This window comes from Acanthopagrus latus, chromosome 9 (assembly GCF_904848185.1).
Source record: "Acanthopagrus latus isolate v.2019 chromosome 9, fAcaLat1.1, whole genome shotgun sequence".
Lineage (NCBI taxonomy): Eukaryota > Metazoa > Chordata > Actinopteri > Spariformes > Sparidae > Acanthopagrus > Acanthopagrus latus.
This window is the reverse complement of record NC_051047.1, coordinates 9,496,772-9,511,913: the sequence shown is the minus strand read 5'-3', so window position 1 is coordinate 9,511,913 and position 15,142 is coordinate 9,496,772. Positions and strand designations below refer to the sequence as shown.

Genomic DNA, 15,142 nt, shown 5'->3' with positions numbered 1-15,142 from the left:
GACACAACGGAAATGGCATGTATTTCACCCATGAGACTAAATACGGGTAATTTATCCTATCTAGTAAAAAACAGTAAATAATAAAAATTACAAAAACTCATCCAGGTCACCCATACGAACACTAGTTGAATAAAAGTCTAAAAATGTCTGAAATTAAAAGTACTTAGCAAGTAATCTGCAAGGTAACTCATAACTACAGTTATCAAGTAAATGTATTGTGGCAAAAACTATAATATTTGCCTCCTAAATGTGGAAGTATAAAGATACAGAGAATGGAAATACTCACGTAAGTACCCCAAAATTGTAATTAACTATAGTACTTGAGTAAATGTATTTTGTTACATCCCATCCCTGAGTCAATTAATAGAAATTGTACTATATAACAGTAATAGTAATACAAAAGTATTGTTGGAGAAATGTTAATACTATCTCAAATAAAAGTATTTATACTTTTGTATATCTTATGGAGAGGGAGCTCTTTGATGGCTCATTCACTTTAAGAGTGGTGGTGGGTGGAGCACAATGATTTGGTTAGTTAAATTCAAGTTAAAGGGTGCTGAATTTGTATGAGCTAACTGCCTGTTTCACATGCAAAACTCTCTGATCACTGCGTACTCGGTATTCAGCAGGCCTGCTCATGCAGAAGTTGTGTATATACAGTCACATTGGCTGTCCTGAGTGTTGCATTAAGCCTGAAAATACCACGAAAACAGAATCAATCTACGCACAAAAGACAGGCCTAATTCCTATTTAAAGAGGCTATGACTGATTCATAAGATAAGATCAACGTTATTGATCCCTCACAGAGAAACTGAATTCATGTTGTCTCATGTATATTCACTGCAGCTAGCGGTAATAAATACACAATGACCACCTATCAAAGGCAGTCTGGTCCTGCGGGGTAAGTTTCCATACACTGTAAGCACCTGTAAAAAAACACATCCATCACTTATTAAAACCCCCACAACACAGACTCAAACCCAGCAACCGCCCCTCTCACCTTTGCTTGATTGTGCTGTGTATAGTTGCTTTTGAACCAAAAGCAAATATATCACATCCTACAAGCTCCTCCGTCATTAGCAGACAGAGCACATCAGGATCATGCAAAGGTTTAATTGATGAGTGTTATTGTAGGTTAGTTGTTCTGCAGCACAATTACTTCAAAATATGTGAATATTTTCATTTCTTGGCTAAACACTGACAACAAAATCACTGGTTTATGCAAACACTGATAACAGTCTGAAATAATATGGGGGTGAATCAGGCTTCATCAAGGGGCTTTGTAAAGTGTTTCACACTGTAAAAGCACAATGGAGTGCAATTGTTGCAAAATTAGGGCATTCAAAGACTGCTCGACATTAAAGCCACCTGCAGTAAAATCAGCGGAGGACAAACAACCAAGGAAGGTCATCAATTTGAGTAGGAGCACATAAAAGAGTGTTTGGCACAACTTGTCCTACATTTGAAAAGCAATAAGTGGGCGAAGACATTTCAAATGTCAAATGCTGCAGAGGAGATGAAAAACAAACAACACGACAGAGTGCATCTCGCCAAGACTTTACAATGACATTTATTAAGAAAGTTAAAGGGCCACAGTGCATTCTGTCCAAAACTGTATCACTGCCCCGACACAATACAGGTCATACTCCTTAATATACAGTCAGGAAGATACAACATGTTCATGGACATTATCATGCTGTTTCAATCTCTTCCAGTTGTACACAGACACATCGTTCCATATCAGTTCACTCTAAATGTCTCTGCTATAGATCTAAACACATGGAGAGAAGTTCGGTTGATATTTTGCTTTTAAATCAGCGGAGCAGTGTGGTGTGTAGGTGTCATTTATCAAACAATATTTCCACAGTCCCAACTCAATGTCAATTTTCTTGCCTTTTTCCTGAGCGTGTGACCCTGTCACATGTCTGTCGATGTGCAGATTCAGAGACCATTATAATGTCATCCATAGCACTTTCAAGATTTTATCACAAAAGTTTCTAAAAAGGCTAGTGCTTGGATGTTGAGTTGGACATTCATACTATATTTCTACAGCCTCAGCATCATGAATTACTTCTTCATGGATATTGTCATTAAGATCTAATGCAAAATGTTACAGGATAAGTTTATAACACAGGATTTGTGATGTGATTAACAAGTACTACCAAGAACATGTGGTCTGCAGTGAACAGAGCTTTTAGTGGTTTATCATTTGTCCTAAGCACTTAAAGGAGACATATCATGCTCATTTTCAAGTTCCTAATGTCATTTTGAGTTACTAGTAGAATATCAACCCTCTGCTGAACACCCAGTTTCATCTGATTGGTCAGTTCACACATGCCTGTGCCAGCGCTGCCAGCAACAACAGAGCAGCTGCGCTAAAACAATTGTTATGTGCCAAACCAGCTGCTAGGCATAAACTGCAATAATCTGTGATGTTGTGTGATGTCATAAAGTCATGAAATTATTGGCGGGACTACTGAAGAGGCGTTCAGGAGCTGTGTTTATATGGGAGTGAGGAGCGTCTGATGGTGTGGACTTTGAGTTTTAAACTTTCGAGATCTTTTACAGGCACAAAAGCATTCATAGTATAAAACACTGAAGGAAACATAAAGTATTATATGTCTCCTTTAATACCTAGGACAGCCTGAAATTAAATGTAAAACATGAGGAAAAAATACAGCAAAGACTGAAACTATCACTAGTTCACAATGTATTGACCTTACTGTTCGAATCACTGTCTTCTTGAATGCGAGACATAGTCCGATTCATTTAATAAATACAGGAACCACTGAGTAGGCAAAAATGTACTGTATCATTACATTAACAATCCATGGGTCCAACTGAGCTAAAACTGAAAAAAAAAAAAATGTTAAAAACCAAGAAAAAAAACACACAAACACATAATCAGTCACTACATAACACAGACATTTTGTTTCTTCAAGTGTGTTCAGTCAGTAGTAAGTACATGGGCTCCTACATTAAAAGTGCTCAAACATACACTTCTTTAAGACCCTGGGCCTCTTGCAAGAATCACAAGGACAACAAAAAGATTTGTTCTGAAGTGGTACCAACCAGTGACTTCAGTAAACATTTTTTTGAGTCACCTCTCTAAAGAAGTGGACAAGTGGTCCTACCCTGTCAGTACAGAAAGTCAGAATTATCATCTGAATGAATAAGCAGGGGCGCCTATCCACCAACACTGATTGGTTCCATTCTGGGCATTTGAGTGAATAACCAAAAACATACTGGTTCGGTTCAGCTGGAACGTGAACCAAAGCGTGTCATATTCTGCAGGTTGTTGCTCTTTCACTGATGAGGCATCTGTGCTTACAAGAATCTTGAACACAGCTGGTTTAAGAACAAAGGCTAATTTGGTGTAAAAGGGGAAGAAGAGGTTCAACAATGTGTTATGTAAGTTCTACTGGCATACTTTGGCATAGCAACCAGCACAACTGAGTATTTGTTTGGTTAAGTCTCTCAATCTTACATCTGCCTCACAGTGTTTAAGCAGGTCCAACATGTCTTAAACCTTCTTTATCATTAACACATTACTGCCGCCTGTATAAAGATATTTTTGTTTAATGTGTTCTAAAGCTTATTCAAAGCCATCTTTTTTTTGGCTGCTGATTTCTGATAGCAGGATGGCAAGGTTAGTGGTGTGAAATTCCTCTTCCTACTCTTCTGACAAGTTTTGAATGAAACTTGGCGAAAATGGAGCAAAACAGAGACAATTTTAGGGACGTTGATCATCACATCTCATGACACACTTGTAAGGTCGAAACGATCAATTTGCAACAAGTTCGTGCGAATCTGCAACAAGTTAGTGAATCTGACTCGGAACAAAGCAAAGGGAGTTTAACATAAAAGTACAAAAATGTTCTTGCAAGAGGCCTTACATGTAAGTAAAACTAGTGTGTGTTCCCTGGTCTATTCAGCTACTCTTTACATGAGAAGGTGAGAAGATGTGAGAGCATCCTCAGATTCTTTACGTCAGTCAGCAGCTGGGTGATTGATAGTCTCTACACGGACGATTGTGTCGAAGACACAACGAGGGAAGAATATGTGAAAGGGCAGCAGTGAAGCCACTGTAAGTTCTCACCAAGCTCTCTCAAAGGCACCAGTCGTCTGATATGAACCTCAGCCCCTGTATAATCTGAATCCCTGATGTGCTGCCGGGTTCACACACTAGAGTTCATTCGGCTCCGTGACACAACTCCCGAGTCCCTCCTCTTCAAGGCTTTCATCATTTTCAAAGCAGTGAGGACTCCTTTCAAGGTTCTGGTCCCCCTGGGTCTAAAATGGTACCGTCTCTACACTGACCCAAACTCAGTCATCCACGCTTCGTATTTTTCCAGGTCGGCTGCGGAGACAGACTTAGAGATCTTCTTTAGCGTGAGGGTGAAGTCCTCCATGGTCACAGGCATCTGCAGCTCATCTTTGGAGAGAGCTCGGATCTCCTCTGGGCTCAGGCCTTGGATTCGACGACGCATCGCCATCATGGACGCATCTCTAAAGTACATATAAAGATAGAAGAAGAGGGGCAGGGCTTTTAGTACTTATAATATTTCTGCTAGTTTTGATTCCAACTCAAGTTTGACTTGATGGAGTCTAGGCTGTGATCACTAAGCCACATCTGGGTGGAGTCTGCAGGCCACACAGGCTGTGTGTGGATAATACTGACACACACATCCAAGGACAACAAAACAATGCAAGCCGTAGATAAGAATGAGAACATGAAATATCTGTCGTTCCAAGAGGCGCTACAGTAGAAAGCACCACGAGGACAAGGACAGGATGGGATGGAGAAGTGTTGTACGAAAGCAACTATCAAACAGCGACCAGAAGTAATGCTCAGCATATAAACACATTCCAGTGATCAGTGCATACGTGTGAGTCTACAGGGCCAAAACAATCCTGACTGTGTATAAAGAGGCAGCTCCAAGGAAACAAAAAGAATAGGTACGACTGATCTGACAATCGAATGATCATTTTGTCATTTGACTTGGTGTGTGTTAAATACATGAGTTTATTGTTTTGTAATTGATTTAATGGAGATTTATGTGACTCTGCGAGTGTAGTGATAAAATGTATATGCAGACAAACAGATTGAGAGCTAGTAAGACAGTATAACTTAATTGGCACTTCTGCCTGCTCCACTGTTACACTACATATCATTAGGTGTGATTTATAGCCCCTGCACCATCACATATACTGTGTATGTAAACATCATTGTTGATGATTTGTCAGTCACCATTATCAAACGTCTGAACTCATCTTGAAAGAGACTCAAAACACTTCACAATGGAGAATAAAATTCTAAAGCTCAATATGACAGAAAGAATGGCTCGAATGTTAAGAAAGAAAATTATGAAATCCATCAATTATAAACAATAATCTAAAATTAACTTTATCAATGACTGACTGAAACTGAATAGCAGACTGTAAAAATAATAGCACAATGAGTGAAAGTGGAGTTCTGCATTCAAAATGCTACTTAAGAACAAGTAGTGAAGTATAATCATCAAAATACACTTAAAGCGCCCAAAGTAAAAGTGTTCATTATCCACAATGGTCCATTTAAGATGATCAAATACCAGCTGCAGCAGCTGGTAATGTTATCAACTTGCGAGTCTGTCAGTGTGTCATCATGGTATAATGTGGTCCTGAAGACACCTTCTGTACCGGCAACCACAGCAGCAGTTTTCAGTACTTTGCCAGATGTTCATTTGTCTGTCTAGTCTAGTCACGGGTCAGAATGTGAACATACCAATGGGTGTCACAGTTTGTGCAATTCCATTGTAAGATGGTTTCGAGTAATTATGATTATGATGTAGGAATGTATAATCACTAATGTAGTTTCCAGACAGCTTAATCTATAATACATCATGATGGATTAGTTGAATTAATTTGGTATTAAAACCCTAAAGAACTAAAGCTTTCAAAAAAATGTAACTCAACAAAATATTTGTCTCCAAACTGCAGCAAAGTAGAAGTCTAGCTGCTTAGTCATATTCCACTTCTGTCAATGAATGAACATGACCTGCACTCTATGAGACAGTCCTCTTTAGTTCACTGTGTACATTCCTCTATATCTCTGAACATGTCAAGTCTGTCTAGCCAGTGCTATTTGACTTTTAAAAAGTGAGTTTTAGAATTGCACAGTTCATGATACAACAGATTGCACAGGTTTTGTCATCTGTTACATTATTTTGGATTTTCTTCAATATTAATGTGTGAGTTTCGGTTTTGAGCTAACATGGTCATGTTGCTTGGTTTTGCCAATAAGGAGATGAAGGATGAACTCATAATGAACTGAACATCCATTTATCATTTTGAACACACACACCTGCAGACGTTGGTGATGTCTGCTCCAGAGTAGCCCTCAATCTTCTCAGCGATGAGGTCCAGGTCCACGTCAGGAGCCACATCCACTTCCCTCAGGTTGATTTTTAGAAGCTCTACACGACCCACAGCTACACACAAACACACACAAACAAACAACATAATCACATATGAGGTTTGGGATTGTTGCGCGCAGCCTCTCGATTGGACCACTACAGTGCCTGTCACTTTCGTTTGTTGTGCGGGATGGAGACACCTGTGGGCAGAGGGATGTAGATCCGCTTCTCCAGCCGTCGCCGCAACGCCTCGTCGATGTCCCAGGGGAAGTTGGTGGCAGCGAGGACCATCACCATCTTCGAGGGGTCATCATTTTCCAGAGCTCCCCCGACGCCTGGTCACAAGACACACAGCAACAACAACATTAAACTGCATTTAACTGCACCATGACACATAATCCTGGTATCTATCTAGGTGGTATTCTTATTTTTTTTGTATCATACTTGGTTTTCTACACTTTATGTTCAGGTACCCAGGTATTACGTAGTTGCTGAAATGCATACCAGGAGCAAATTTGGCTCTTTATTAATGATAACAAAGAGCTTGTTTACTCCTTATTCACAACAATGAGACAAATAACTCACAGTTTTTGTACAGAACAAGGCCTTAATCACTGCTTAATAATGACACAAAAAGAGGCAATATGCTGGTAGTGTTAATGCTACTAAGCAACTAATTAATAGTGAAAGTGTGTACCCTAACCCTAGTGTGTACGCTGTCACAGCTTCATCTCAGCACTGCTATACTCCACCTACCATCCATCTGAACCAGAAGTTCTGATTTGACCCTGCGGCTGGCTTCATGTTCATCTGACGTTCCCCTTCTGCCACAGATAGAGTCAATCTCATCTATGAAGATGGTTGTCGGTGCATAAAACCGGGCCTGTGGAAAATGAACAGTTTAAGACATTTTTCGCTGCCATTTAACAAAATATTTAAATCTTTAGTTTGGTGTTTGTAGATTTTTCTAAACAGTCACCATACATGCTCATCAGCGTACCATTTCAAACAGCAGACGAACAAGTTTCTCTGACTCGCCCCTGTATTTGGAGGTGAGGGTGGAGGAGGACACGTTGAAGAAAGTAGTCCCGCATTCTGTGGCCACAGCTTTGGCTAACATGGTCTTCCCGGTCCCAGGAGGGCCGACCATCAACACACCCTGAGACAAAATGTTGCACACTGTTAAAACATATGACATACAAACAAACATACACCTTGTGTAGTATTTTCTAATTCAGCTTTTATCTAAATCTGATTTAGGTAAATTTACCTACAGTGATTTAGGTAAATTTACCTAAATCAGACTATAAGCTAGTCATCATCGACTAGCATATTTTAATCAGACTCGGCTATCATTTTGTTTTCTCTTCCTTCATTCACTCATTTGCTCGTTCAATCCATTTGATTAATTCACTAATAAATCACTGATCAAACTTGGAGATGTAGGCAGTTGTTCAGAGGTCTGGAACCAGACCACATGAAGATGATTGTGCAATGAATGCATTCAAAAAATAAGTTAGTTCATTGACAGAAACAGAATATTCACAAGTGGGAACAGTGAGTATTTTGACAGTGCTGGACAACAGCCCGCGTTCGTCATCTTTCAAAAATTAATCAGAGCCTGAGCAGGCTTTCAGAGTGGAAGAGCAATTATTGTTTATTTTTAGGAATGAATAACTGCAGACTCTGTACGTCACTCACATCCATTATAGACAAACAAATAAGGAACAAGCATTTAGATCCACAGTGCTGATAAACAGGAGAAAACAGCTGAACAAGAGTGCATCCGCTCCATGACTTACTACAGATGTGATCAGGCTATTATTCTCCTTTTTCATTTTAGAATACTCAATACATACAATGCATTGCATAGAAAAAATAACATGGACTTAATTTCTGTCCATTTTTTTGTGCATATCGTTACCCTGAGTTACTTGATAAAAAGGGAAACTTTTCCAATATCAAACCTGATTTGTATCCTGACAATATTGGTGGTTTATCAAAAAATGTTAAACTTGTCTCCATTTTGCGACCAGAGCCCCCTCACCTTAAATGTTCACAACAGCATATTTTAGTGTACTGACTAACCCTAACCCTTAAAGTGATTAGAAACGCTGCAGCCCTTTTTCAGTTTTATGTGGTCAGGAAGTAACAATTTCAAATATACTGTCCTTATCCAAAACCAACACTGATTTCCAGTTGTTTCATCAAGGGGCTTCTGTAAAGGTCAGAGCTGCACATAATTAGAGGATCGAAACAAAATAATGAGACTACACCACAACCATTACAGACTCAAGATAATGCTGGTGTTCAGATTTATACACATACATATACATATATGAGAGGCTGTTATTATTGGGCTTTACCATGCATCTCAATTAATTCTCTTCCAGTGTTCCCTAATACAACCTGACCAAATTCTCACTTTTCTGTAGTCTGTTACATCCTGTGTTTAAATGTCAAGACCGTTGAACAAAGCTGTCATCTCCGATGCAAATCTCTTTTGTAAACTGTCACAGCCGTTGTGATGTCTGACTTTTCTGTATCTGGTTTCTGTCTGTTGCTATGGAGACTGCATAAAATCACAATCATTTGAATGTACTTGTAATCCCTACTGTGACAGAATCCATACGGGTTAATGGGTTTCATATTCCTTGCAGGGTGGGGTGTAGAAAGATGAAACAATGATGACAGGATTGATCATAGTCTCAGCAGGAGCAGGTAGCAGTGGGATGGCTCACCTGCAGTTAACGTTCAGGAATAGTCAGAAGCCTACAGGGGAAGACTGACGAAACAGAGCTGCACAGACCTCTATACTAAATGTCAACTGTGATGAATCAAATACCTTCAGCCTACATGAGTGCCAATACATCAGTGATTAACTTAAAATGTCTTTTTGCTTTAACTAATTTACGAATCTTTCGTTTTTCTGCTTAAGAGTTCAATTATGCATGCATTTCCTCCACAAATGAAAGTCACTGTGCTGCGCTAAAAACCGATACAAAAATTAACCCTCACATGGCCAGCCTGAGGGAAAAGAGGCCTCACATGATGTCAAGTTCAACCGAGGCTGGTAGAGAGGGAAACATACTGGCCATTCAGTAGAGTCGTGTACATAGATGCTGAGAGGGAGCATGACTTTGCAGACACGAGGAAAATGTTGGAAAATGCACCTAACACATAAACATTCACCCTAGAGGGTTTGTACAAAGTTTGAAGAATACTTATTTAAACCGTTTTGTTGACGAAGTTAGGAATATGCTTAAATACAAGTATACTTCTTGAAAATGGACTTTCTGGCCAAAAATACTGAAATGGCTTCAAATATAAGCCACAGAAAGGAAGGCATAGTGCACAAACTGTACAAAAGTTGTTTGACCTGATGGGGGAGAGCTTTAATTTTAAAACGCTGTACAAACAAGTTGTGAAAGAACATCCAGCTGTTGTACCAGGTCCAAATGTAGCTATACCTTTTTACTTTGTAGAAAATGCACATTACCCTGAGCAGGTATAATTCATTCATTATTTTTTGTTGTCATGACAGAACAATTAAAACCTGGGACAAATTCCCGTTAGAAGCCAGAGGATATTTCTGTCAATATTTACCCCTGGAACACTCAGGATGAGAACTGACAGCCTGCTCTAGGAGACAACTGGTTTTCAAATCGTCTGATCAATCAGAATCAGAATCTTCAAAGCTTCTCAATTTCTTTTTGTGGATTTATCTGACCATTAATAATTGCAAAGAAATGTCACCAACTCCTGCATCTTCAATGCTGGAAGCTTGGAACAGGAGATGAAGAAATAGTCCAAAGTGTGGCTTTATTTCATGAAGAATGATCCCATCAGTGGCAGTTATAATGTCTGAAAATGATCAGTTCAGGTAAGAATGGAAACACCATCAATATGCTGAAACAGCTTTCTATGTGACTTAGGCTTATATTTCAGGAATGTCATGTATTTGACAATTGAGCGCTTCTTAAATGAGTAGCATGTGAATTACCAAGGCTAAATATTTTGGCCTAGCAGGTTTTTTCTTTTAATAAGAAAACCTGAATGAAATGCTGTTCAAATATTCTCTCATTGTATCCATTTCAAATTATGACAGACTGTTGCTACAACTAGCTCTCAAGGCTGAGACAGTGTGTGACTGCTGTGTTGCCGAACTGCTTAGGCTCACCCAGGCTACAGCAAGATGAGCTCAAGTCATCTATCAGTTGAAAACCTGTGTAGATGTCCACACAGAAAACTGAATAGAGGAATCAACGTTAAAGAACCAGAACATTAAGCAGAGTTGTTTATGGCACTGGCATCAATCAAATCTTATCAATTCCCAGCGCCGTGGAGCACACTGCCTGTGAAAGACTACATACATTAACATTTATGATGACACTGATGTCCTCTTGGTATCTGTTACTTAGATGAGATGACGGCACAGCTGTGATTGTGTGCTGTGTATGTCTGTGTAATATGGTAATTCTCACCTTTGTGAAAACACAAAAAACAAACCCCCATCAAAGTAGCACATGGATAAATTAATCACTTAATTATTAATGAGGCAACAGAGGACAAACGTATTGCATCATATCATGCATTATACTGTATTAGCGCATTCACACATGAATACATACATTACTCCCCCCTTTTTTCCTCTGTTTATCTCCGTGAGTTCTGAATCACTGAGTCAAACACATTCAAGTAATGCATACAGCTCAGAGAGTATGTAAGAGACAGGTGAGTGTATTTGTACCTTCCAGGGGCGACGAATGCCCTTAAAGAAGTCAGGCATCCACATAGGCAAGACCACTGCCTCTCTCAGCAGCTTCTTAGCATCTTCCAGATCCGCAATGTCCTCCCTACAGTGCATCCGAAGAATTAGGTCACAGTGCTGAGACAAAAATCCCCCCACAGCAAAACATATGTGAAAGGAGTATGTCAGACTCTGTATATGCAACCGTACCAGTGAACGTTTGGGTTGCGGGACACAATATCTCTCTCCAGTGAGTCCACCAGGTCGCTGTCATATCCCGTGCTGTCAAACTTCTTCTGCTCTACATCCCCTGGTACTTCTCCAGCCCCTTTCTTTCCCTGATGAAGAAAAAGAAGAAAAAAGAATTAAAAGCACAGTTTTTTCAAGTTCAAACAATCAATCAAACTGCTGTAGTCTGACCTTATCATCTTTGGCCTTTGTGCCTCGGGCATCTCTGATTCCCGGCCGGTCAGCTTTAGGGTTGGCCTGGCCGCGGCCTCCTGGCCCTGCCCCTCGATGCTGCAGACCGGGGGACTCCTTCCTCTGCTGTTTCACTGCACTGTTGGGACGCTTTACTGCAACAGGATTCCTAGACACACACACACATAATAGAAGGACATAACTGCAGACAGAAACATCTTAAATCATTTTCAATGGGGAGATAATCGTACTAACATTGTGTGCCAACATTCCGACACTCTGTGTGGAGGTTGATGTCCCCTTTAATGACCAGATAGTGAGTCACACTGTGCTGCCAGAGATAAAACTGATTATGCAAAATATGTCCCTTTGTACTTCAAAGTGCTTCCTTATAGAGGCGTTTTGTTCCACAGACTTCGTGGGTACTATGAGTAATCAGTTCTGACAGAACATCCAGAAGTCCCCTGGATCACAGGTGGGCCCCTAAGCAGGTGAAAGAAAGAAATCACACTGGAAGGCAAAAGCTAAATACCCCCCACACACAGACTTGCTCCAAGTTCTTGTATTGCATGCAGAGTGACACAGTGTTCAACTTACAGAGAGCGTTGTTATAAAGAATGATTTCTTGGAGACTCAGTGAATCTATCTCCAATCATCCATCCATTGTCTGTAACCGCTTTATCCCTTTTGCTGTGGGGGTTTTTGCTGGAGCCAATCCCAGCTGTCTCTGGGTGAAGGCAGGGTACTCCCTGGACAAGTCGCCAGCTCATAGCAGGGCCCTTCACTGATGGCAGAGGCTGCCATGCAAGGTGCCAACTGCACATCAGGAGCAAGCTGGGGTTCAGTATCTTACTCAAGAACATTTCAACATGCAGCTCAGCCCAGCCTGGGAGAGCTGCGATTTGAACCAGCGACTTTCTGATCAATAGCCAACTTGCTCTACTCGCTGAACTACAGCCACCCATATCTCCAATCAAAGGGTCAAAAATCTAAACACACACACACACACACACACACACACACACACACACCTGTGTTCTGCAGGGATGGGAGGGGGCCACACTGCTGGATCTTCAGGTCTCTCCTCAGACTGAGGGGCTAGGATGTCAACTGGCTTCTCTGACTTGAAGCTCTCGAGCGTTCCCATGATGCCTTTGACCTGCTCATACTCCTCAGTCAGTTCCTGCCTGACCTTGTTGCAAACAGAAGAAGAAGAGTGCTGTGTCAGTATCGCATAACAGAACACCCTAATGAAAATACAGGGGTTGACATGTACAGATGCTCTGGTAAAAAAATGCAAGGTTTAGAGTACCGGGTTTATGTTTATTTAGGATACAGAGACAGCAGTCAATGGATAATAAATTCCAAAATGTCAGCATTGAAAAAAAAAATGAATACAAAAACTGTTACATACTAAGGGAGGGGACAAACCGAAGAGATTACCAACATATCAGGGAAAATGTAACTGACCATATCATGGAGGAATACACCGAGCTGCCACAACATTAACAGGATTAAAAGGTGAAGTGCATCCCAGCATTTGCGCAGATTTCACTTGACACAAATCAGCCACCCAAATATTGTTGCAGACCAAGTAAACACCCCCACATGGCAACGGCACTCCCTGAGATCAGTGGTCACCGCAGCAGGACAATGTGCCCTGCCACACTGCAAAAACAGCTGAGGAGCAGCTCCGAGGAACAAGACGAGGAGTTCAAGGCTTTCCCGATCTGAATTCAATCAAGCAGCTGCGAAAATGTGCCAGAGCAAGTCGAAATCATACCCTAGGATCCTGCGCCAACAGGTCAGAGTCAAGTCTTACCCTTCACAGGAACTCCACGGATTGGACCTGCTCTGGCACACTGCAACGGATGCTTCAAGATTTGGATCAGGAAAATGTGGCTTCCCTGCAGAACACTGCATTATAACAAGATAAGCAATGTTATGCACATCACCTTTTAGTTCTTCTAATGTTGTGGCTGACCAGTGCAGAAAACTGTCAAACAGGGACATTGGGACACGGGATTGAAACCTTTAGCTTTGAAAAAAACAAAAACAAAAACAAAAGAACGACATATGTTTTCTTTTTTGAAATAAAGGGAAAGGGAAGTGCATGGTTTTGATATATTGGCTGAATATCTCAAATATGTGCTGACCTGCAGTTAAAGGTATGGTAGGTAGGTTTGATAACTGCTGTATGAATGGTGTGATCAGGTGTGTGTGTGTGTGGGGGGGGGGACTCACCTGTTGCCACTTGACTTTGAGAGCAGGGTCTCTGAGGGACTGACAGTGCTTATGGATCTGCTGGATGACGCCCTGGTAGTACACAATGGAGGAGTCATAGTTCCCCAGCAGAGCATACTCCCGGCCCTTCTTGGCGTTGTCACATATCTCTGCCAGATTCATGGCGAATAGCAGCTGTACGGTGAGGGAGACAACAAGCAAGCTAACGTCAACTACAAGGACTGAGGACAGGAAGTCAATGTCGGCTTGTTAACTACAACGTTTTAAACTAGGTCAAAGCCATGATATCATCAGTCTTAGGTTACTTATTACAGGTAGGTGCAGCTCTGTGTGGAAGTCAGTTATCTATCAGATATTTTACAATACGCGGCAAAAGCCATGTTGGTTACGCTAGCTAATGTCAGGGACCGTGATTTTAGATTGGTCGCAGACAGTGCACCTGCCGGTTCAGTCAAGCCATTGCTTAAATCATCTCATTTTCTAGACATCTTGTCGACGTTAGCTTTGCTAGCTTGCTGCTAGGCCACAGACAGGAAACAAAACGAATCGTGTTGCATTAAATAACGTAAACGCGCCTTAATCCTCCCAGCATGTGTTAAATGTGGATGAAGACAGAAGCAGCCGAGCCGCAAGCCCAGTTATATCCCTTAACAGCGAATAGAGCGTGGAAGTAATTGTCATACCTGCATGAAAAGCACTTGTTTGTGCCGTTTGTTTGAATCAGAGGTCCTGTATTGAGGAAAGTGTTACCATGGTCGCAGAGAGACGCCGTGTGAGGAATACAGGCGGCTAGATTACTGTGCTGCATTCGCGGCGAGCTGGTAAAAATGATAATCCTGCTACGTGATGGTCGGAAAACATCCTCTCCAAAACATAGACACATTTACGTGGACGCCGGTCTGTTGCCGCCGTACGTCAGCGTGTCCGTCATATTGGATGAGGCAGGTCTGCTCTGTAAACAAATACAGGTAGGTGTGACAACTGTGGGTTTTCTGAAGAAAAAACACTAAACTATTTTTTAAATGAATCATTACTATATGATTTATATTAACTCACCAGTACTAATAACTGAGACACATTATTTATTTATTTATTGTTTTTAAATTAACAATGTCTGCAATTGAAAATAAGACACTGCAACTGACACTGAGTCTGCTTTCTTTTCTTTTCTTCTTTCACGGGAAAAAAAAAAGAAAAGGAGGAAAGAAAAAAGAAAAAAAGTGCTGTGGTAATAATGAAGTTGCAGACGGCTACTATTATGAATATGCACTATTTGACAATTAAGTAAGTAACCTTGAATTTTAGCACTTAGTCCTCATATGATGTTAAT

General features: G+C 40.8%; 1 protein-coding gene across 1 annotated transcript; it reads right to left on the bottom strand.

The window, feature by feature from the left end:
• Nucleotides 1–1,545: 1,545 nt before the first annotated feature.
• katnal1 (katanin p60 subunit A-like 1) lies at nucleotides 1,546–14,652 on the bottom strand. Its single transcript, XM_037110081.1, has 11 exons — nucleotides 14,496–14,652; nucleotides 13,813–13,986; nucleotides 12,600–12,760; nucleotides 11,569–11,737; nucleotides 11,359–11,486; nucleotides 11,149–11,254; nucleotides 7,399–7,557; nucleotides 7,155–7,281; nucleotides 6,599–6,733; nucleotides 6,347–6,473; nucleotides 1,546–4,509 (listed from the first exon to the last, which is right to left on the bottom strand). The coding sequence occupies exons 1-11, from the start codon at nucleotides 14,499–14,501 to the stop codon at nucleotides 4,311–4,313; spliced, it is 1,491 nt and encodes a 496-aa protein (XP_036965976.1). The 5' UTR covers nucleotides 14,502–14,652; the 3' UTR covers nucleotides 1,546–4,310.
• Nucleotides 14,653–15,142: the final 490 nt, after the last annotated feature.

Coding starts and splice junctions, on each gene's coding strand:
- katnal1 (XM_037110081.1), bottom strand. Junction 11,487..11,568: donor CAAAGGCCAAAGATGATAAG/GTCAGACTACAG, acceptor TTTCTTCATCAG/GGAAAGAAAGGGGCTGGAGA. Junction 7,282..7,398: donor TTCGTCTGCTGTTTGAAATG/GTACGCTGATGA, acceptor CATTTTCCACAG/GCCCGGTTTTATGCACCGAC.